Raw genomic sequence first — 24,095 nt, 5'->3', positions numbered from 1 at the left:
TTTACCGAGTGTTCGCTATTTGCATCTGCATGAAATTGTTAGAAGATGAGCAAGACATGGTCCTGTCAGGGGCTTTTTTAAAACAACAGTTTACACTTAATATTATTTTGTATTTGTTTCATGTGTACAGCACAGTGGTGAGGCAATCACACACTTCAGAAAGTGCTCCTCCTATTTCCAGTACCCCTCTGGCATCATAAATAGTTATTACAATGTGACTATATTCTCTAGGCTGTACTTTACATCCCCGTGACTGTTTCGTAACTAGCAGTTTGTACTTACTATCTTCACCTTTTTCACCCAGTCCCTCAATCCTCCTTCCTCTGGCAACCATCAGTCTGTTCTCTGTATTTATGGTTCTGTTTCAGTTTTATTTGTTTATTTATTTTTATTAGATTCCACATATGTATAAGTGAAATTATACTATATCTGTCTTTCTCTGACTGACTTATTTCACTTACTATAGTACTCTATAGGTACACTGGGGGAGCTATACATAATGGCAAATGTATATACATAATATATGTGTATATAGCTCTATCCATAAATATATTACAAAGAAACAAAAATTATAAAAATGACATCAAATTACAGAATTGAAGAGCATTAGTTAATTACCTGAGATTGATAGTTTGAGTAGTTTAAATTTCCTACCTTATATTTTAAATGTTTGACTCAATATTTTACCTTTTACTTAAAAAAATAAATTGTGAGACAAAATTGATGTTTTACTTTTGCTCCATCTTAACTTCATAATCCTTGAAGTACTTGCAGAGTAAAATGCTATATAGGACTTTCCAAAATAAAGTATGTGTAACATACAAAAAATAATTGTTACTGAAGTTATCTTTTAATAGCCAACTAAATCATGACAGAGAGTAGTTGGATGTTTGTAAAGATATAAGGAGAAAATTATAGTACAACTAGCCTGCAATAAGAAGATCCACCTTTATTTCGAAAAAAGCCCTCATATAAATTTAAAAGGAAGAAATTCAATGGTGTAAATATTTAGGGGAATGAATATTAGCAGAAAAACTTAAAGTAAGAGAAAAGATAGAAATTTAGGGTTGTTTATTTTAATAAAGAAACTATATTTGTTTAGCCCTGGCCAGCATGTCTCCATGGGTTGAGCATTTTTCCTCGAAGCCAAAGGTCCCTAGTAGGAATCCTGGTCAGGGCACATGCTTGGGTTGTAGGCCTGGTCCCTGGTTGAGGTTTGTGTGAGAGGCAACCCAATAGACATTTCTCTCACACATCACTGTTTCTCTCCCTCTCTTTCTTCCTATCATCCCCTCTTTCTAAAATAAATAAAATCTTTAAAAGAAAGAAACTATGTTTGAAACAGACAATTTACATTAATGTGAACAAAAGTGAACATAGCTTCACTAGTTATGTTAAAACAGTCTTTATAGCATATGTAGCCATAATTGTATTTTATTACTTTGTAATAGTTATTTTCTTTTAAACTAAGTTGTATATGAATGCATTTCATTTTGTACAAAGAATAATCAGACCTGAGTAAAATCATGTACATGGCCCTCCTAAGAGATAATCCCTATGGAGAGTTTATTAATCTTCCAAAACATTTAATATACTTATATAAATAGGATCATTCTACCGCTAAAAATATAATTTTCACTCAATTTGTCTATTTATGTTTCTCTTGGAGATTTGTTCATAGCCATATATGTAGCTCTACTGTATGCATTTTAACTGCTACTCAGTATTACTCATGTTAAAAAGGCATCATACCTGTTTTAATGGGCATTTGTTTCCAATTTCTTTGTTATTAGAAGTAATGATTATTTTTGAAGAAAAAAATATAGTCTCAAAGTAATAGATAACGAAAAGTGGAATGTTGGGCTGCTACTATGTACAATTTCATTTTGATAGATATTATAAAATAATTCTTTAAACACACTATAACAATTTACAGTTTTCCCAATAACATGAAAAATATTTTATTTTCTTATGTCACTAATAGTACATATTACCAGTCTTTTATTTTTTCAACCTGATAAGGATGGTAAATTGACCTTACCATACCATTTAAATTTAAATTTTCATGATTAGTGTGATGTTGAGAACCTCTCCAAGTACCTAAATAGGAAATTTTCATTCTTCTGTGAAATGCCTTGACAGATAGTTTTAAACATTTTTCTGACATTGCCTTTATTCTAATATGTTTTCTATATACTGAGAATATTTTTGCCTAGTTTATCTTTTATGTTTTCACTTGGTTATTATGTTCTTTGATGCAACAATATCTTTAGAGAGGAATCTATTCAGGTTCTTTGCCATTTTTTAATTGGGTTGTTCGGGGGGGTTGTTTGTTTTGGGGGGTTTTTTTGGTGTTGAGTTTTGTAAGGACTTTGTAAGTTATGCATATTAATAACTTATCAGATGTATCAGCAAATACATTCTCCCATTCTGTGGTGGTTGTTTCATTTTCTTGAAGATTTCCTTTGCTGTGCAAAAACTTTTTTATTTGATGCAGTCCCATTTGTTTGTTGTTGTTTGCTGTTTCCCTTGCCCAAGGACATATTCAATATATGAGAAAAAAAATATTGCTACAAGCAATGTTTGAGATTTTATTACCTATGTTTTCTTCTATGATTCTTATGGTTTCCAACCTAACATTGATGGCTTTGAAAACATTTTGAATTTATTCTTATACATGGTATTAAAAGGTGGTCTAGTTACATTTTTCTGCATGTATCTGTCCAATTTTGGAAACACCATATAGATTAAACTATCTTTAACCCATTGTATGTGCTTGCTTCCTCTGTCAAATATTAATTGACCATGAATGTGTGAGTTGTTTTTTGGGCTCCTTATTTAGTTCTATTGACATCTATGTATTTTTGTATACCAGTACCATGTTGTTTTGATTACTATGGCTTTATAGTATAAATTGATATTAGGTATGATGATTCCTCTAACGTTGTTCTTCTTTCTCAAGATCGCTGTTGCTTTTGAGGCCTTTAGTGGTTCCATATAAATTTTTGAAACAGTTCTGTGAAATACATCATTGGTATTGTGATAGAAATTGCATTATTTCTATAGATTGCTTTGGGTGACATAGGCATTTTAATGATGTTAATTCTAACTATCCATTAACATGGTATGTGCTCTTATTTATTTGTATCTTCTTTAACTTCTTCCTTTAGTTAGTCTTACAATTTTCTTTCTTTTTTTAAAGACCCTATTTTTTTGAGAGGGGGAGAGAGAGAGAAAGACAGAGAATGTGTTGTTGCCTCTTTTGCACACCCCACTGGGGACCTGGCCTGTAACCCATGCATGTGTCGACTGGGTGTCAAAACTGTGACCCTTTGGTTTGCAGGCCTGCATTCAATCCACTGAGCCATACCAGCCAGGGCATTCTTTTTTTTTAAATTTTCTGAGTATAGGTCTTCTATATCCTTGGTCTGATTTATTCCTAGGTATTTTATTCTTTTTGAAGCAATTGTGAATGGGATTGTTCCTAATTTCACTTTCTGATTGGCATATAAAAAGGGAATTGATTTCTGGGTATTAATTTTGTATCCTGCTACTTTACTGCATTCATTTATCAGTTCTAGTGCTTTCTTAGTGTAATCTTTAGGGTTCTCTATGTACAATATCATGCCACCTGCAAATAAAGACAGTTTAATTTCTACCTTCTCAATTTGGATGCCTTTTATTTCTTATTCCTGTCTGATTTTTATGGCTAGGACTTCTAGTACTATGTTGAATAAGAGAGGTAAAAACAGAAATACAGATGGCCAATAGATACATGAAAAGATGTTCAATTTCACTAATCATAAAAATGCAAACTAAAACCACAATGAGATATCGTCTCATACCTATTAGAATGGCTATTGTCAATAAATCAACAAACAAGCCCTCAGAGGCAGCCATAAAGGGGTTATAGAAAGCAGAGAATGTGGAGATAGGGGCACCCTTTTGCACTGTTGGTGGGTATGCATACTGTTGCAGCTGCTGTGGAAAGCAGTATGATGACACCCTCAAAAAAATTAAAAATGGAAATGCCATATGACCCAGTAATTCCACTCCTGGGAATGTATCTAAAGAAACTGGAAATACTAATTCAAAAGAAGATAAGCACCTCTTTGTTCATTGCAGCATTATTTACAGTCACCAAAATATGGAGGCAGCCATGTCCCTTAGTAGATGAGTGGATAACACAATTGTGGTGCATTTACCCAATGGAATACTACTAAGCTGTAAAAAAAGAAGAAATTTTTGCCCTTTGTGACAGTATGAATGGAACTGGAGAATATTATGTTAATTAAATAAGCCAGTCAGAGAAAGACAAATACCATATGATTTCACTTGTATGTTGAATCTAATGAGCAAACTGAATTAATGAGCAAAATAAAGAAAAGTCGTAGATAGTGATCAAGCTGACAGCTCAGGGGGTGGGTGATTAAGGGGTAGAAGGATTGAACAAAAAGGAAAGAGGAATCATGGACATGGACTAAAATTTGGTGATTGTGGGGGAGGAGGGAGGTTTAAGGGGGATAAATGGAAATGAAAAAGACACAATAAAAATTTTAAAGTATTTTTAAATATTATATACATGTATATATAATTTATTTAATAGCTTCAGGGGTGTGTGTCTTGCTTAAGATATTCAAGTCCCAATACATTAAAAAATAACAACAACATATTTATATTTTTCTAAATTTGATATTTCTTCTTCACTTTAACCTTTACTTTTCTAATATTTTTGAGGTAAAATTTTAACTTTCTCCTTTTTCTCCTAAATAAATAGACAATTCCCAACCCATTATTTGTTAGTGTTTTTGAGTGGTATAATTAATGCTGGGGCATGAATTAAATTGGACCCACTATTTTTAGTTCACTTAATTATGAAATTAGTTCAACAATTTCCATAATGCCTTTTTCATCTTCTTTACTTTTTAGAACTATAGAGTTCTCTTTTTGACTCTTTTATTTAAACTTTATCCCTGTGGTGTTTTAGGCTATGGTTTCTTAAAGATTTTTTTATTTATATTTATTTTTAAAGAGGGAAGGGAGGGAGATAGAGAGAAACATCAATGTGCGGTTCCTGGGGGTTATGGCCTGCAACCCAGGTTGGGAATCGAACCTGGGACACTTTGGTTCCCAGCCCACGCTCAATCCACTGAGCTACACCAGCCAGGGCTTTAGGCTATGGTTTCTTATGCTCTAGTCAGCCTGGTCCAGTCCACATCCTGGATAGGAAGTTCTCATTATTTCTGATCACTGATGAGATACTTCTTAATTTTTCAACACTGTCATAAATATATTTTGTTAAAATATTTTTCAATAATTTTTGTGGATATAGAAGTCAATTTCAGGTTAAATTATTTGTTTAGTTTTATGCTAAATCCTTTGCCTCATTTATAATCTGACATGCATTCAACTAGAAAGCAAACTCTTTGAGAATGACAATATTTTTTAACTTTTAGATGAACATCTTACCTACTTTCTGGAAGATATTTGGCAATTAAATTATGTTTTATGCAAGTATTGAATGGAAATCTTACTAAATAAGGATCAGTTTCAGAAATAACCCTTATTCATATCATCCTGTATCATATATTTAATAACAGATTTTTGCCCTGATAATGTAATGTATTGACCAATTTTTCTTTTTGAAAATGAAAAGTTTTACTACTTTATTTATTTATTAAAAATACAGAATGAGCTTATTAAAAGTAGAAAACATGTTTTTACAATAAGTGAAAACTTTTAGGGCTATTTTGTGGATGTTAAATAGCATCATAAGGAATGTATATGTATTCATAAGTAGTACTAGTCATTTCTAAAATTTGAGTCTAGTGCTAAAGTATAGGTGGCAAAAACAGCTTTAAAATATTTCAATATTTTAAAAAATATTCTTCATTATTTAAGTTCCTATTTGCATTAATGAATTATAGACATGCAGAGTTGGGATCCCTTTGGAATGTACAGAGCCAGAAAAGAATATTGAAACACAAAACAATAAGAGAAAGCCCAATAATCTTGAACTGTTGTACTTTTGGCAGAGAATAGGAGGCAGAAGCAATGACCATTGAAGTACATATAAAAACTACAATTATAAAGATTATTAAAACCAACTATGATTAAATGTGAGACTTTAGAATTTTTGTGAAACCTTGACACAATTGATTCCTTTCATTTAGTTCATAGGAGAGATATTAAAGGCATAGCAGGAAGCCTAAGAAAAACCCCTACTATGTCTCACAGACATGAATTACACCCTGTTCCCCAGAATCTTCTCTCATGTAAAGGAAAATTTTTAAATCACTGGGGAAGGGGGAGAAGATCTTTTCATTCCCACATGTAAGACAAAGATCCACTGCCTATGTGGAAGGTATAAAAACAAAAAACAACTGCCCCTAGAAAAAGGGCAGGAAACCTCCTTCCCTTTCCCCAAGGTAAGGTGAACTGCAAAGATTAAGTTGCCATTGAAGGAGGAGTAGAAGCCAAAGCCATGTGACCTTGAGGGAGGGGGTAACAAACACCCATGGCTCCACCACAAGTTTGCTATTTGCAACAAGCAACACTGGTCCAATGCTTGGAGATGGTTAAAAAAGTCTACTGGCACTGGCCTAAAACAAATGTACATAAAAGCTGAGGGAAGAGTAGAAACAAAGCCATTTTATCCTAACAGAGGTGTAGGGAAGGTGTTGAAACTTGGATTAATTTTAAAAAGAAAAAGAAAATGAAAAGCTATTTACTACCTGAGGGGTAGGGCTTCTCTCATATAAATGGTAGATATTTGCTGCTTAGGGAGAAGAGATACAGAAAGACCCACCTCCAAAGCCCAAATCCCTAACACACAGACTCTAAATCAGAGACTAGAGCAAGAGATTAGAAAACCCCTCTTCTGCCATCATGAACCTCCCACGTGTGTGACAGATAACAACTCTCTGTCATTACAAGCCAGCAAGGGTAGAAAGAGACACCCTCAGAGACAGTCATACAGGGACTATAGAAGCCAGAGTGATGAGCAGGTCCCACACAAAGCACAAGGTCATATCAATCCATCACTGGAAGGGGCTGAAAGCTTTGATTCACCAAAGATAACTATAATAGGAACAAAATCCAAATCCAGCCCAATTATTGAATAAATTGACCAAACTCTCCACAATAATACATGATGGAAGAAAATTTGTTTATTCCCCAGGCATAAATTTTATTTATTTGAATCCATATTGTTTTTCTCTATATAGTATTTGATATTCAATAAATATTTATGACATATACAAAAAGAAAGACAATCAACTCAGTAAGATAAACTGGTCAACAAAAGAGATGTTGCTGTTAATAGAATAAAACCTGACATGATCTTTATGTGGAAACCTTTAAATTAAGAAAAGTGAGGTATCAACATCCACCTATTAGAATGTTTGTATAAAGAAGACTGGTAATAACATACACTGGAGAGAAGGCAGAACAACTGGAACTCTCAAATCTTGATGTTGGAAAAGGTAAATGACTCAGTCACTCTGAAAATGAGTTTGAATAGATCGAAGAGTATGGCTGTTTCTTATAAAGTTATACATACACTTACCTTATTACCAGTCGATCCACTTTTAGAAATGAAAACCCATGCCCACCAAATATATTATATGTACATGTTTATAATATCTTTCTTCACAATTGACCAAACATCAAACAATACAAATGAACATCAAGTGGTAAATGAGTTAAAAAATTGTGGTACCTCCATACAATATAATATACCGCCCCCCTAACCCCAGAAGAGGAAAGATTAGCTGATATATTTAACAACATGGAGGAATCTAAAGCATTATCTAAGCAAATCAAGCTAAACTCAAAGGCTATACACTACATAATTATTTTTTTGGCATTTCAGAAAAATGTAAAACTATAGAAAGAATACATGGATCAGAATAGATCTTAAATTAGTGGTTAGTAGAAAAACTACAGAACTTTCTGGGGGGCTAGAAATATTCCAACTTCACTGTGTGGTGGTTACTCAAGTGAATACATTGAACTATTAAAAAGGTAAATTTTATTGTATGTAAATTATATTGCAATGAATCTGATTTTTATAAATAAAATTGTAAAAGCCGCTAGAATTTATCAGAAAAAAAAAAACACATAGAACTGCCAGAAAATTGAACTGTGTGGAGGTCTGACAACCAAGAAGTTAAAGCAGAAGTATTCATGCAGACTGGTAGGAGGGGCAGAGACAGGAAGTCAGGGTGGAAGTAAGGTGGCAGCTGGTGGACATGGTGGTTCCACATTTTCATGCAGATAAACTGGGATGAACAACCGGGGAATGAAAGAGACCAGACAGCCCAGGGTTAAAGTACAGGGAAATAAAGCCTTAAAACATCTGGCCATAAAAAACAGTGGGGTTGCAGCAGCAGGAAGAACACCCAGCCTCATAGGAGAGTTCATTGGAGAGACCCATGGGGTCCTAGAACATACACAAACCCACAAACCCAGGAATCAGCACCAGAAGGGCCCAATTTGCTTACAGGTAGCAGAGGAGGTGACCAAAAGCCTGCCAAGAGCTGAGCAAGTGGCATTGTTCCCTCTCAAGCCCCTCCTCCATATACAGCCCCACAAGGTTGCCCCTTCTTGGTGAACATCTAAGGCTCCAACTCTTACAATATAACAGGTGCACTGAGACAAAAAATATATATATATATATGAAAGAATAGACCAAAACTCCAAAAATAGAATTAAGCAATGAAAAGACAGCCAAACTATCAGATGCAGAGTTCAAAACGCTGGTAATCAGGATGCTCACAGAAATGGTTGAGTATGGCTGCAAAATAGAGGAAGAAGTGAAGGCTATGCAAAGTGAAATAAAGGAAAATATACAGAGAACCAACAGTGAAGAGAAGGAACCTGGGACTTAAATCAATGATTTGGAGCAGAGGGAAGGAATAAACATTCAACCAGAACAGAATGAAGAAACAAGAATGCAAAAAAACCCCCAAAAAACAAACAAACAAACAAAAAAACTGAGGAGAGGTTTCTGAACCTCTGGGACTACTTTAAATATTCCAACATCCGAGTCATAGGTGTTTCAGTAGGAGAAGAGTAAGAACACGAATTTGAAAACTTATTTGAAAAAAATAATGAAAGAGAACTTTCCTAATCTGGCAAAGGAAATAGACTTCCAGGAAGTCCAGGAATCTCAGAGAGTCCCAAAGAAGTTGAACCCAAGGAAGCACACACCAAAGCACATCATAATTGCATTACCCAAGATTAAAGATAAGGAGATAATCTTAAAAGCAGCAAGAGAAAAGGAAACAGTTACCTACAAGAGAGTCCCCATTAGACTATCAGCTGATTTCTCAACAGAAACCTTACAGGCAAGAAGGGGCTGGAAAGAAGTATTTGAAGTCATGAAAGGCAAGGACCTACATCTGAGATTACTCTATACAGCAAAGCTATCATTTAGAATGGAAGGGCAGATAAAGTGTTTCCCAGACAAGGTCAAGTTAAAGAAGTTTATCATCACCAAGCACTTATTATATTAAGTGTTAAAGGATTTTATCTAAGAAAAGGAAGATGATCAAAACTGTGAACAGTAAAATGACAACAAACTCACAACTATCAACAACTGAACCTAAAAACAAACAAAAAATAAAACAAACAAACAAACAAACAAACAAACACGAAGCAAGCAACAAGAATAGGAATAAAATCACCAAAATGGAAATCACATGAAGGGTTATAAGTGGGGAGTGGGAGAATGGGGGTAAAGGTACAGGGAATAAGAATCATAAATGGTAGGCACAACATAGATTGGGGGAGGTTAAGAATAGTATAGGAAATGGAATAGCCAAAGAACTTATATGTATAACCCATGGATATGAACTATGGGGTGGGGGGAATGTTGGAGGGTGATGGAGTGGTGCAGGAAGGAGGGGAGAAAAAAATTGGGACAACTATAATAGCATAATCAATAAAATATACTTTAAAAAACTAAAAAATAAATAAAATCTGGAAGCATAATGGTGAATGAAAATAGTATTTGTTACTACTTATATGTTTAAGTGAATTTTCAAAATAGTCTTACTATGGTTTTTCTTATATGTCCTTTCCAAGTATTTGGACCATAGCCTAATGTCTATTAGAATATTTCCCAATTTGGTTGACCACTCTTGCAGAATCAATAGTGATAGTAACTCACCATGACATTTGTAATTGGATGTAAAAATTACAGCTTTGATTAGAAGCCAAAATTATGTGAGGAAATGATGTCAAATTAAGTGTGAGAAAAAGAGTCTCACACTGTATAATCAACTTGAGCAGAATTGTTTCCAGAATTCATGGATGCCTCAACCAGATTATGAGTGTAAAGAAAACAATGTAAGGAGGGAAGTATTTTAGGAGATGTCTTTGCAGAGTGATGTTGCTGTTCTGTAAGGCTACGCTGCACCCTGTAAACTCCCAAGGTAGTACGAAAGAGAATGGAGGGATGCTTTTCACTTACACTCTACTGATGGAGCTTCCATGGAACCTCAAGGAGATCTTTGAATTGAATTATCTACAGTTGCTTTTCCAAATACATGAAACCCTTGAGAAAGTTTCTCGCCTGAAAAAGCTAAAGTTAATTCTGGTGACAGAATAGTGGTGGCTGATTTGCAGTATTTCTTCATTCCCACAGTTTATTGGGGCAGATTTGCAAATAATTTTGTGAATGAAATTTGGATCACACAGGAGAAAATACTGGCATAGGGATGCCTTCGGTCTAGTACAACAAGTTTGCCCAGCTGGGTAGAAGGTCTCACATACTAAGTGGATGCATATGAACTGATTATTTAGGGATGCAAAGTCAGAGCATAGTGTGGCATGTACCTTGACTAAGGGAAATGAAATTAGAGAGATCCTCAAAAAAATCTTGCTCATCCACATACAGACCTGCACACACACACAGACCCCCCCCCGCCACACACACATATCCTTACCCACCAAGAGAGTAAATTTTATATTGTCAGGCTCACAGAGGCCACTTTACAATGGGACCAGAACACATAAGAGCTTTGTTATCTCTGTATCACTCCTTACAACTTTAACCCTCTTACCTCTTCCCATGAATGCTAAGAAGTGAGTGGACACTGGAAACTGACTAACAGGCTTGGAGGGGTGGTGAGGAAGATAAATGCAAGGCAGAGAAAGAGAAAAGACCATTTCCTTTCCTTTTCTTTTCAAGGCTTCTAGCTAAAAGATAGCACAAGTGGGGAGTATGGAAAATTTGATTACATATTGCATTTAGAATTATAATGTGTATATGTGTGTATATACATATGTATATGTATATATACATATACACATACATATAGTGAATTGAGTATTCTAATTTCCAAATCAAGGTGTGTTTCTGACTTAAAGTGACTGAGAAGTCAGTCGGTGTCCTAATTGCGAGCAGAAAGAATTGGGATTTCACCAGGTTTTACTGTGGGGAAAGGAAGTTTACTCCACTGAATGAGTTTTTAAAGTCAATGGGAAATAAAATAAAGCTACACTTTAGATAGGTCAGAGTGACATTTTCCAATATGCTTGCTACACAAACTGACTTAGCACTCCTGTAAAATCCTTTCATAATGGCTAGATTCATGGGAACTTGCTCAGGTTACATTGTGTATGTTACCTGACTCCACAGTTTGATCTAGAATTTCCTGCTGTAGAATACCAACAACAAAGCAATGACAACCAAAAATGATTTATCAAACTATTTAAATAAAAAATTTGTATTATTTTAGCAACAGTACAATTATAGGGAATGTTCAAAAGGGTAGTACTAGGTAATTAAAGGAATCCCAAGTGAATTTGAAGTAACAAATCAAATTATGTAATGCTAGGAATAATTAAGCAACTGTGTTGACTGCATTTCCTTTATTTAAGTTCATGCTAAAAACTGGAAATTTGTATAAAGTGTACAAGAATCCTACCAATAAGAATACTTATTAATATAAAATTATATTTGTAATAGTGCTTCAACTGTATTTTGGGGGTTACCAAGTATTTTCACATTGTGTCTTTTGACCTTATGAGTAATTTAACATTACCACCATAAAAAAATTTAGGGAGGTTTCTAGAGCTGTCCTGAACTCGTGTGTGTGTGTAGTACACTGTGTATGCCAATGCATATACATGTATGTGTGTATGCCTGTGTTGGATGAAAACAAGGGGAAACTTTCTTGTCTATGTTTACTAAGATCCATCAGCCATGTGGCTTATTCCATTTTTATGATAAATTCAGAATCCAGATTTCAGTCTTTTTATGTCCCTGTCAACTTTTCAGGCAAATAATACATATATATTAGCTTAAACTTTTTAAAAATATCTCATATATTTTATGGGGAAAACAAAAAATATGATAAATATCAACTTACAAACTGACCCACAAAATCGAACCTATGTTTCAGGACTCAAATTTCCAGTAAATTACAGGAAAACATCTTACTGATAGTCAACAAGAGTCAGCACATGCTAATAGGCTACATAACCTTGCGACTCAGCAGGACAATATCCATTAGATTCTCAGGAGCTGCAAACACAAATCTCTTCTCAACAGTTTTAATTAGGAAGTGTCTCATGATTGACAAATGCATTCATTATTTCCCTTAATGGTTGGTCAGGTCTACATCTCTCAGAGTTTTAGGTGTTTTTATGATAAAGTTCAAAGCTAAAATAAGAAAAACAAGATTGATATTCATCTGTAACCTAATAGCAGACTAAAAGTTTGTTCTTAATTTTAAAATGCCTAACAAGGCATAATCCTTAAAGTTCATAGGAACTTTGTAACATAATTCATTAGTGATAGCTCATGGTGTTTGTCTCACCACTGTAAAACTCAATCTTTGTGAGGCACTAGAAATTTTGTGAGACACTTGGTGAGATACTGGTGGTTATACACCAGTGAAGTTCATTGAAATCCTAGAACAAATGGTGATCTTTAGGTTCAGAAAATTACATTATTGTAACATTGGTGTCATTTGGGAAAAAATTACATCCTGTCCTAGAACTGGTTAGAGTAGAGGTCTAGAAATATTTCTGGGGGTCTAAAGTAGGTTTTAAATTAATGGTTATGTGCATGTATGTGTGTGTGTGTGTAGTGGTAGCAGCGAGGGTTCTTTAGAATTACAATGATGAATTATCAAATAACAATTTATTGCCCATGTATAACACTACACATTTCAAACATAACAAAGTTACTGTTGTATTCTAAAACCCATGGTGGGAATGGGGGAATGCTGGGGATGGAAGTGAGAAAAGAATGGGGCATGACCCTTCAGATGCTAGGCAAGCAATCACATAAAAATGGAATTACTCTTTGGTCATACATCAACAAATTAACTTTAAACATGCTATTTAGAGAATATGTTTGGCATAAAAATACTGCTTGTCCTTTCCTGGCTATACTTTTATTCATAACATATAAAAGGGGGCATATCTTGTATCCTGTCCAAAGATGTTCAGTTTTCTGTGGAAACGTATACATACTCTAGACATCAATCAAGTTGAGCCCAGCCTAATAAGTATATAAGGTCAGTATAGCAAAATGGTTGGGAGTACAGGTTTTGTGTTCATTCTGTGGCAATTGTGACCAATTACCAGCAACTTAGTGATCTCAGGCCTCTAGTTTAATTGCAGGATCTATAGAAACTACAGTTTTTTGTTGTAGCTTCAGGCATTAATGTTCAAACTCAGAACAAAAATGTTTTGCAAAAGTTATTTTAAAATACTTTTAAAAATCTGTAACAGTATGAAAAAATATTTTCACATGCCTTCTATTTGGATATATGTATCCCAGAAGAATTAGTTTATATGATTTAAAAACAAGTACTGTACTAATAGAATACAGGCCTAATAATAAATTGAATAGTAAGTTAAATTGAATAGTAAGTTATTATTTTATGTTTTCCCCTTATGTAGAAGGTTTTGATATATACTACAATGAAAAATAAATGTTGGACAAGACACCAAGAAGATAAAAGTGAATTCAATCTTATAAAGAGCATCTGCTTTGTTGTTTATGAGACAGTAACAATTATACCTGGCAAGAATGCTGATTTAAATTCCCCAATCACTTAGAATAAATTTCACTCCTGTTGATATCTTCTTTCACTTTGTATCGCAGTATCCTACTTTATTTTCTATTTTCTTCAGTATAATTTATCATTATGTGCTTCAATTATCTGTTTATTTATCTGTCTCTTCCTGTTTGACTGTAAACCAAATATGAACCTCAGTCTTATTTACTACAGCATTGCTATCATCTAGAACAGCACCAGATCCACAGAAGGCATTCAATGAATATTTATTGACTGGACAAATAAACAAATCAAATAACTAATTTAAAAAATAAAGTATAAATTTCACAAAATTTTGGCAAAATCCTAAAGAGTGAAAAAATGCAAATTTGTGATTTATTTTGCCCTTATAGAAGTCTATGTTTTTTTAATCACTAATATGTTTTCATTTCACAGATAATTTTAGTAATTTTTTAGATATATATAAGTACTTCAAAGGGACAATCTCTCTCATTTATTTAAGTTCTATTTTAGCTCATGAGATTCCACAAAGACTATAAGATCTACCATATTTAGAAGGTTCTCAATAAATCTTTGAAACAAAAAACTCAAAAACTGAACATGGATTGGTATTTTATTGAAATGCTATTTTAATTACTTTCACTTATAGGAAATACCTGAGCTTATACAGATGTCCAAAATATTTGTTTTATTTACAAACAAAATTTTTATAGCCTGTACTGATTCAAACTGTACAAATTTATCTAAGACTGAGAATTTCTGCCAAACTTAAAGAATTATTTGTCAAACTGTAACAGGGTACAGCCAAGGTGGTGGGGGTCAAATAGGGGGTCAAATTTGTAATGGGGTCCAGAACTCAAGGTGTCCAGGAAATATTAGGAAAAAATGCATATATATAGGATGCTCTCACCCCCACAAGTCTGAGCTGGGGGATGGGACACATGGAGCAGGGCCATTCAGATCTGTTTTGTATAGCAACAGCTTTGTAACTAACCTCTGGCATGGTCATTTTATATATATATATATATATATATATATATATATATATAACCTTTAACTGGTTTCATGGATACGTTAAATAGCTGTGGCTAAGATTTGAGCCAGGGGGATGAAAGTGACTTCCACCCAGGATGTAACTGGGAGGCAACTCCCCCTGGTTACAGAGCCTGCATGACAACTTGGAGATGATAGGCTCCATGCCATAGGGACATACCTGCCAAGACTTACTATGGCAGCCCAGTAAAGCTGGAAGAATACGGGAATACTGGCAGGTATAACTGATTGTGGGAGGAGCAAGAAATGAGGCTGCAGAGGAAGAGTGGCACTGGGATTTAAACGTAGGCATGGCAGACATACCAGGGGGAGAACCACAGGTCTTTGGTAGAATGGGGATCCTGCAGCTTTGGCAGAGGTTGTGACCATATGGCTTTGGGGTGCTCTCTTTTGCCACATGGCTTAGGAAGCAGGAGAGACTTTGCCAGGAAGAAAAGGGTAAAAGGACTCTTGCTGGTGGGCCATGAGAAGGTGCCATGAGAAGGTGCCATGTGGTTTTGGATTAACTGGAGATCGTGGTGGTGACATAGCTGATGGTTCCAGGAGCCTGAGTCATGGACTTTTACTTCTTTTCGTGAGATATGGTACTCTAGACTGAGCAGAGGGAGAAGGAAAGACTGTGTGTATCTGTGGGTATTCTAAAGGACTTTAGTATTTTAATGAAGACATTAAGTCATTACTCTAAGTCTGCATAGCTTTTAAATGAATAATTCCTTTCCTTTTCCCTAATCTCTGGCATTGAGAGACGTCTTTCCCCTGGCAGCAGGCAAGGCGAACCTAGTAGGTCGGGGGTACCCCCAGAAAAAAGGGGGGTCCTTTCGGTAACAGTATATTGTACGCCCTGCCCTAGGTCTGTAACAAAGCCAAGCATTGCCTCTCAGTCTTCAGGTTGGATTGTAGACACTCTAGCTAACGGAATAAATACAGAGTGAAGTTGATTTTACTGATTCCAAGAATCACAAATTGTCATTTGCCAAATGTAAATTGTGTTTTAACATGTTAATCTTGTATCAGGATATCTATTGTTATTCTCCTTACTGGGAAGAAACTAATAAAAATACATTAATGTCTTTGTATAGGAATGCCAAAATGTTAATATTTTTCAGTTGTAGAAAACTACAAAATGTTCTTATAACTTTCATACTGCCAAAGCAAAACCATACAAGTGTGCTTGGAAGTGAAGCAGCTATTAGAGTTGATTTCTGTTGCTCTGGTGGAATGCAAAAAACCATCAATGTCACTGGTAAAATATGGTTGTCAAAGTTAGAACTATTGGCTAAACCCTTCAGACACAACACTGGAACTGACAGTTTTTAAAAATAAACTGAGAATCATCTCTATGATATTTCAGTCCTTGTTAAAAATGTCTAGGTCAAAATTAGACCAATCCAAATATACCTACTACTCAGGAAGAACATGCAACTTCATTGTCCTAAAATTGTCAAGTTCCTATCAACTGATATCACATTATAGAGAAAAGTAGGCAGACAGTCTCTGCCACATCCAATTTAAAATAAAAATCTTTAATTGGGCAACAAAAGACAAAAGCAGGCATATTGTTCATTATAGCACTTCATTTGTCACTCATGGAAATTGTACTTTTTATCATTAAAGGTTTGATTTAAAGTGAACATGAGTGAATGAAAAATCTTTTACGCTGCCCTGATTTTCTTTGAAGGATAAGAGACCACCATTCATTTATCCTTCATGCTGTAAATGATGCTAGTCTGTCTCTCTACTTTTATTTTCTTTCCTTCGCTCTGATTCATTCTGCACTCCACTATAAGATTGATTCTCCTAAAATATCATTTAATTCACATTATTCTTTGTCTTAAAATTGTTTCCTATCTCTTACTCCTTCACAATTTATATACAGGACCCTACACTTAACCTTGTAGTTATTTTATTACACCACCTTTCACATCTACTCTGTTACTATTAACTGTAAACAAATCTCCTATAAGAATCCACTTAATGTTCCCCATATCCTCTTTCTGAAGAGTGTGTTCTTGTACTGTTTTCATGGAGTACCTTCCACTCCTATTTAACTCCTATCTTCCTTTAATATCCATTCAAAATGATACTTCCTCCACAAAGAGTTTGCTGAGAATATCCCCATAAAGAAATCTCTTCCCTCCTGTGGGTTCTCCTTAGATGGATGTTCTTTTTTTTTTATTTTATTTTAATGTAATATACAAGAGAGACATTTGTTAATAAAATTATATAAGTTTCAGGTATACAATTCTATAATACATAATTTGTACACTGTATCACCCCAAGTTGTCTCTTTCCATCATCAATTATCCCCTCTTCATCTTCTTTTATCTCCCCACATAGATGTTCTTGATTAGTCATATATTTCCTTGGGCTATCTTTGAACTTAAGTTAAATACTTCAAATGCTTTATATTTTTTGCATGTTTATATTATATCCCAAAGTAGATTATGGATTCCTTGAACATAATAACTATTTCCTAAAATCTCTTTAATCTATTATAATAGCTAGCACAGTGTCCTTCAAAAAGTAAGATTACAATTAATGATCACTAATCAAGGATTTCTAAAATATTTGAGAAATAAACAGATTGTATATATGAGAAAACTGAGCTCCAGAATCATTAGTTAACATGCTAATGTGACTAGCAGCCACTCGTAGGTTTGGTTTGCTTGATTATTAAATGTCTTTTCTACTTGTACCAAAGTTATATTATTTTGTTCCCTGTTGGTTGTTCCTAAGCCAATTAATTCCTGAAATCCACTGACTTTAATAAAGCATATACATATAAGCTTTCATATATGCATATATCTATAAATAAAATGAGCATAAAATCTAAAGATTCTTTAGATATACTGGTATTTCAAAGGCAACTTTAAAACTGAATTTTAAGGATGTATAAAGTAATAAACAATATGCAAGATTTGTGATCACAGTGGAGACATTAATATTATTGTTTAATTATATTTTATTGATTATGCTGTTACAGTTGTCCCACTTCTGTTCTCCCCTTCATTCCATTTTGCCTTGCACCACCCTCCCACCAGCATTCCCCTCACTAAGTTCATGTCCATGGGTCGTATATATAAGTTCTTTGGCTTCTCCATTTCCTATTTTCAATCTCCCCCTGTCTATTTTGTTCCTACAATTTATGCTTCTTATCCCCTGTACCTTTTTCCCCCTTCTCTCCACCTCCCCTCTGAAAGTCCTCCATGTGACCTCCATTTAGGTATCAGGGGAAGTGACTGAAAGCTGGTCAAGAGCCGAGGAAGCAGCATTGTTCTCTTTCTAAGCCCTCCTCCACATATAGGTTCACAATGCACTGACTGTGGGTTGCCCCAGCCTGGCAAATACCTAAGCTTCTGCCCCTTACACCATAACAGGTGCACTGAGACAAAGAAATATGTCCCAAATGAAAGAACAGATCAAAACTCCAAAAATAGAACTAAGCAGTGAAGAGATAGCCAACCTATCAGATGCAGAGTTCAAAATGCTGGTAATCAGGATGCTCACAGAAATGGTTGAGTATGGTTGCAAAATAGAGGAAGAAGTGAAGGCTATGCAAAGTGAAATAAAGGAAAATATACAGAGAACCAACAGTGAAGGGAAGGAACCTGGGACTTAAATCAATGATCTGGAGCAGAAGGAAGAAATAAACATTCAACCAGAACAGAATGAAGAAACAAGAATGCAAAAAAAAAAAAAAAATGAGGAGAGGTTTTTGAACCTCTGGGACAACTTTAAATGTTCCAGCATCTGAATCATAGGGGTGACAGTAGGAGAAGAGGAAGAGTAAGAAATTTGAAATTTATTTGAACAAATAATGAAGGAGAACTTTTCCGATCTGGCAAAGGAAATAGATTTCCAGGGAGTCCAGGAAGCTCAGAAAGTCCCAAAGAAGCTGTACCCAAGGAAGCACACACGAAGGCATACCATAATTACATTTCTCAAGATGAAAGATGAGAGAATCTTAAAAGCAGCAAGAGAAAAGGAGACAGTTACCTACAAAGGAGTCCCCATAAGACTCTCAGCTGATTACTCAAAAGAAGACTTGCAGGCAAAAGGGGGCTGGAAAGAAGTATTCCAAGTCATGGAAGGCAAAGACCTACATCCAAGATTATTCTATCCAGAAAAACTATCATTTAGAATGGAAGGGCAGATAAAGTGCTTCCCAGATAAGGTCATGTTAAAGGAGTTCATCATCACCAAGCACTCATTATATGAAATGTTAAAGAGACTTATCTAAGAAAACAAGAAGATCAAAACTGTGAACAGTAAAATGATAATAAACTCACAATTACCAACAACTGAACCTAAAAAAAAAAACAAAAACCAAAAACAAACTAAGCAAACTAGAACAAGGGCATTAATATTCTTAATGTACTTTGAGTAATGTAATCTATATTCTAGTAAGAATGAAATATTTCAAGTCTCTCATGTCCTGCTAAAATCTTATGTTCTGCTGTATAGAACTGTAAACATAGAATTTGATATCTATATTTTTCCATGAAAGTAAATAAATAGCAGAATTTAATTCCTGTGATATTTAAAATGTAATAGATAATTTCAAGTTCAATTTTATAATGGAGATTTTAAAATGCTGGAATATGAAATACATGTAGAAATAGCATGACTGAAAAAATCAAATTAACAAATATTTTTAAGTCACCAGTAAGTTGGGCTCCGGTTAAAGTCAGTTTGACATACATTGGTTTTATCCCATTAAAGTGCTTTATCTCTAAGCAATCGAACGTTAATGTTGCACATTGTTACTTACCATCTTTCAGGATGGTTTCTCGCTCTGTGCCATCTATCTTCTGTCGGCCAATTAGGAAACTGGTGGTGTCAGCAAAGTAGATATAATTGGTTTCTGCATGAAAATCTAAAGCACGAGGGTTTACCAGATTTTCTATGGGGATCATGTATTCATCAGCTATTTTGGTATTCAAGTCCATTCCCCTAACAATTCCTGGGCGTCCTTTTCCATAAAAAAGAAACAACTCATTCTTGGGTCCTGCAGAATGAAGATTACAAACATAAACAAGTGATGCTGCCTAATCTTTACACTGCATAATGCCATGGTTTAATTAACTGGCACAATGAACGTTTTTAAAACTCAAAACCAAAAATTAAACTCTAAAATATGTAACTGTATCTTGATGCAAGAAGGCCAGCTAATTGTATTACTTTAATTAAAATAGAAATTACCTCTGTGAATGAGTTTTATTTAGTTAATTATTCTTTTGTCTGTAACTGTCAGTATAACAAAAAACATGGAAAATTATTGTAAAACTTGTAATTGTAAAATGGACATTTATCATAACATCCAACACATTTAATTTTACAACTCATTACAACCTATCTAACATGTTTTGTACATACCAACTGTGGAATTCATTATGTTTGACAATACTAAAACTTCAGAATATATAAAACATTCCTCTCTTCAGTTTGCATCTACAGACTGTCAGAAGCAAGCAAAAGAAGCAAACAATATCACAAACTTGCATGTGAATATATTAGTTATCTAAGTATGTGATTTTTTTTTTAAGATATGAAATGAAATGCCAGATATAGCATCACTTTTTTCTTTACAGCTCAAGTAGAATGTTAGAGGTCGAGGCCAGTAACTCTAATGTACAACACAGCCCTTACAAAAAAAAAAAAGAAAGGAGAACAAAGGCCCCCCAAAAACCTGTATCCTGGGTTAAAATGCCAAAATCAAGTTAGCTTTATCACAGAATAAACTGATTCCTTCCGACTTTTATATAAAAATATATGCAAGATTCTCCAATTGCTAATTTAGTCTCTATAATTTTGAAAGTATTACTTTGTATGAAAGGAGAAACATATAATTTTCCTATTGAAAACTGACTTAATTATGTTTGAATAACGATATCATGAGATTTTTAGTAAAATATCTACATTATAGAAAATTTGAAAGAAAAAACTAATAACATAAACACAACACCCTCAATATAAACTATATTATTATCCATATTTTCTATTATTTTAATTAGAGCTATTGAATATTAAATGTTATATTAACAAATTTTATAACATTTATATATATATATATAGAATAAAAATACGACAAATTTAATGTATCTAGCATGGATCTTAAGAATATTTCAAGAACATGGGAAAGCATGGAGATACCTCAGTTCCATCCTAGAGACACTCATAGTCTGAATATTGAGTTAATCATGCATTTTTTAAAGCTTTAGACATATGTTGTATATATTTCTCGAGTAGATTGTTTAACTTTACATGTATGGATTATATGTGTGAATTCTTCTGTGAATTAATTTTTTCTTATTGCATTCTTGGATATCACCCATGCTGGTTGTAGTCATTGTATATTCATTTTCACCTATGTATTTTCTTCCTTTGTATGACTATTTCAGATTTCATTTATCTAGCTAATTTTCTAATGCACAATTTCTTATATAGAAGAGGACACTCCAGTTTTATATTTTACTTTCATTATTGAATCTTAGTATCAAAATTATGTTCTATGTTGATTATTTTAAGCCTTAGTTTCTTTTGGTATAACTATGATATATGATAATTTGTCAAACCATTCCTCAGTTGGTTTTACCTTTTTATTATTATAATAATACTGAGATAAGTATTTTTTTAAAGATTTTATTTATTTACTTTTAGAGAGGGAAGGGAAGGGGGGAGAGAGAGAGAGAGACAGACAGACAGACATTAATGTGCGGTTGCTGGGGGCTATGGCCTGCAAACCAGGCATGTAACCTGAATGGGAGTTGAACCTGCGACAATTTGGTTCACAGCCTGTGCTCAGTCCACTGAGCTACGCCAACCAGGGCAGATAAGTATTTTTTCAATATACCATTTTATACATTTTCTTAGATGATCTCTTGGTATACATTTCCAGGAATAAACTTATTGGGCAAAGAACATCTACATTCCTCTTCATCATTGCCATCACAGCCTCTCAGTGTGTATTATTTATTATTTTTTAAGATTTTATTTACTTATTTTTAGAAAGAGGGGAAGGGAAAGAGAAAAAGAGGGAGAGAAACATCAAAGTGTGGTTGCCTCTCATGCACCTCCACTGGAGACCTGGTCTGCAAGCCAGGCATGTGCCATCACTGGGAATTGAACAAGTGACTTTTTGGTTCACAGGTTGCCACGCAATCCACTGAGCCACCCAGACAGGGTTTTTTAAAATAGCATTATATTATTTAAAAATAGTGCATATTAATTTGAAAATTAACATTTTGAGTATTTCTGACCAACTTTATATGCATAGATTAATTCCTTTTATAAAAAATAGAGATATACTACCTTTGTATTTTAGTACCTAATTCTTTTTTTTAATGTAGCTTTTTTTTTAAGATTTTATTTGTTTATTTTTAGAGAGGGAAGGGAGGGAGATAGAGAGAGAGAGACAGAGAAACTTCAATGTGCGGTTGCTGGGGGTTATGGCCTGCAACCCAGACATGTACCCTGGCTGGGAATTGAACCTGGGACACTTTGGTTCCCAGCCCACACTCAATCCACTGAGCTACGCCAGCCAGGGCTAGTACCTAATTCTTAAAAATGTAATGATATTTTTGCCTTGGCTGGTGTGGCTCAGTGGACTGAGTACCATCCTATGAATCAAATGGAAGCTGGTTCAATTCCCAGTGAGGGAACATGCCCGGGTTACAGACCAGGTCCCCAGTGGAGGTGTGTAAGAGGCAACCACCCATTGGTGTTTCTCTCCCTCTTTTTCTCTTTCCATTTCCCACTTTCTAAAAATAAGTAAATAAAAATCTTTTAAAGAAATGTAATGATATTTTGTTGTGTCATTAAAAAGTCTTGAAAACACAATGGCAGCATCATGTTCCCTACTAGAGAGACAATATAATATAGTCAGCTACCTACCTATGGTTAGATATTTATATTGTTTCTGGGTTTTTATTTTTATTATAAGTACACTTACAATTAATTTCTTTAATCAAAAGTGGGACAACTCGTTAAAGGATAGTATGAATTTTATGTCTTTTGTATATATTCATGTCTTTACAATAGTTATAACAATTTATAATGTTATTATCAATGCATAAGAATGCTGGTTTTACCATATGCATTCTTGCTAACATTTATTTTTGCTTTTATTTTTAATTAATACTTTAATTGGTAAACCTGGTATTTCATTGGTTTAATGCATGTGTATATGTACCTGTGTGTATGTATACTTTTTTATAAGAATGGTGACTATTTCTGTATTGTTTTTTAAATAATTTTTAAGTCATTCAATAGATGCTTTAAAGATTTTTTAGTGTGTTTGCATGTACTACACATAACTTAAAACTAAAAAGTACATTTCACAGACTCACAAAAAGACATGTTTCCAGTTTTAAGTAGCTAAAATCAAATGTATTTGCTCAAGTTTCAAATAAGGAAATGAGGGCACTTTTGCTGCTTTTTATGGTGCTCATTTAGTGGAGAAATTGAGTTTTGCCACATTGATCTTCTTCCTTCGTGTATATCAAAATGCAAGAAAGAGGTTGTCTTGTTTTGTTTTGTTTTGTTTACCAGTAGGGTACTATCAGTTGTGACATATTTCTGGAGCTAATAGTTGTGGTGCAAGCTTCCTAATCACTGGATCCCAACTAAAAGAGTGTGTTTTTGAAGGTACTTTTGCCATTGGTAGCTTCCTGATGCCATGGCTTCTAATTTAGGCAGATGTTCCAGCTTTAAGCCAGGTTAGTTTGATGACGGCTTGAGAAATGTTCCGAAGACCCATTCTCAAAGCTGCTGATTCAGGCTTTTCAATAATTTTGCACGTACCTTTTTGCATTAGACCCTTTCTGTTTAAAATACCTAGAATTCTTTCTGTTAATATAAATGTACCCTGACAGTAAATTACAGATGATTGAAGTTTATGCAACTCTGATTTTATGTTTTTTTCCCAAATGTGTGCATATATGTATGCACATGTTTATGTATAATTGTGCATGATTATATTTTTATATAATATTCATCACT

At 34.2% G+C, this 24,095-nt stretch overlaps 1 protein-coding gene across 1 annotated transcript in view; it reads right to left on the bottom strand.

Annotated features, from left to right (window-relative positions):
• The window catches only part of LRP1B (LDL receptor related protein 1B), a 1,792,671-nt gene that overhangs the window by 766,723 nt on the left and 1,001,853 nt on the right, over positions 1–24,095 (bottom strand). The window contains exon 11 of the mRNA XM_036023545.1: positions 19,867–20,103. Coding sequence (XP_035879438.1) covers positions 19,867–20,103 — 237 coding nt within the window. The remainder of the gene's footprint in view (positions 1–19,866; positions 20,104–24,095) is intronic.

Source organism: Phyllostomus discolor, chromosome 4, assembly GCF_004126475.2.
Source record: "Phyllostomus discolor isolate MPI-MPIP mPhyDis1 chromosome 4, mPhyDis1.pri.v3, whole genome shotgun sequence".
Lineage (NCBI taxonomy): Eukaryota > Metazoa > Chordata > Mammalia > Chiroptera > Phyllostomidae > Phyllostomus > Phyllostomus discolor.
This window is presented reverse-complemented; position numbering and strand designations above follow the sequence as displayed.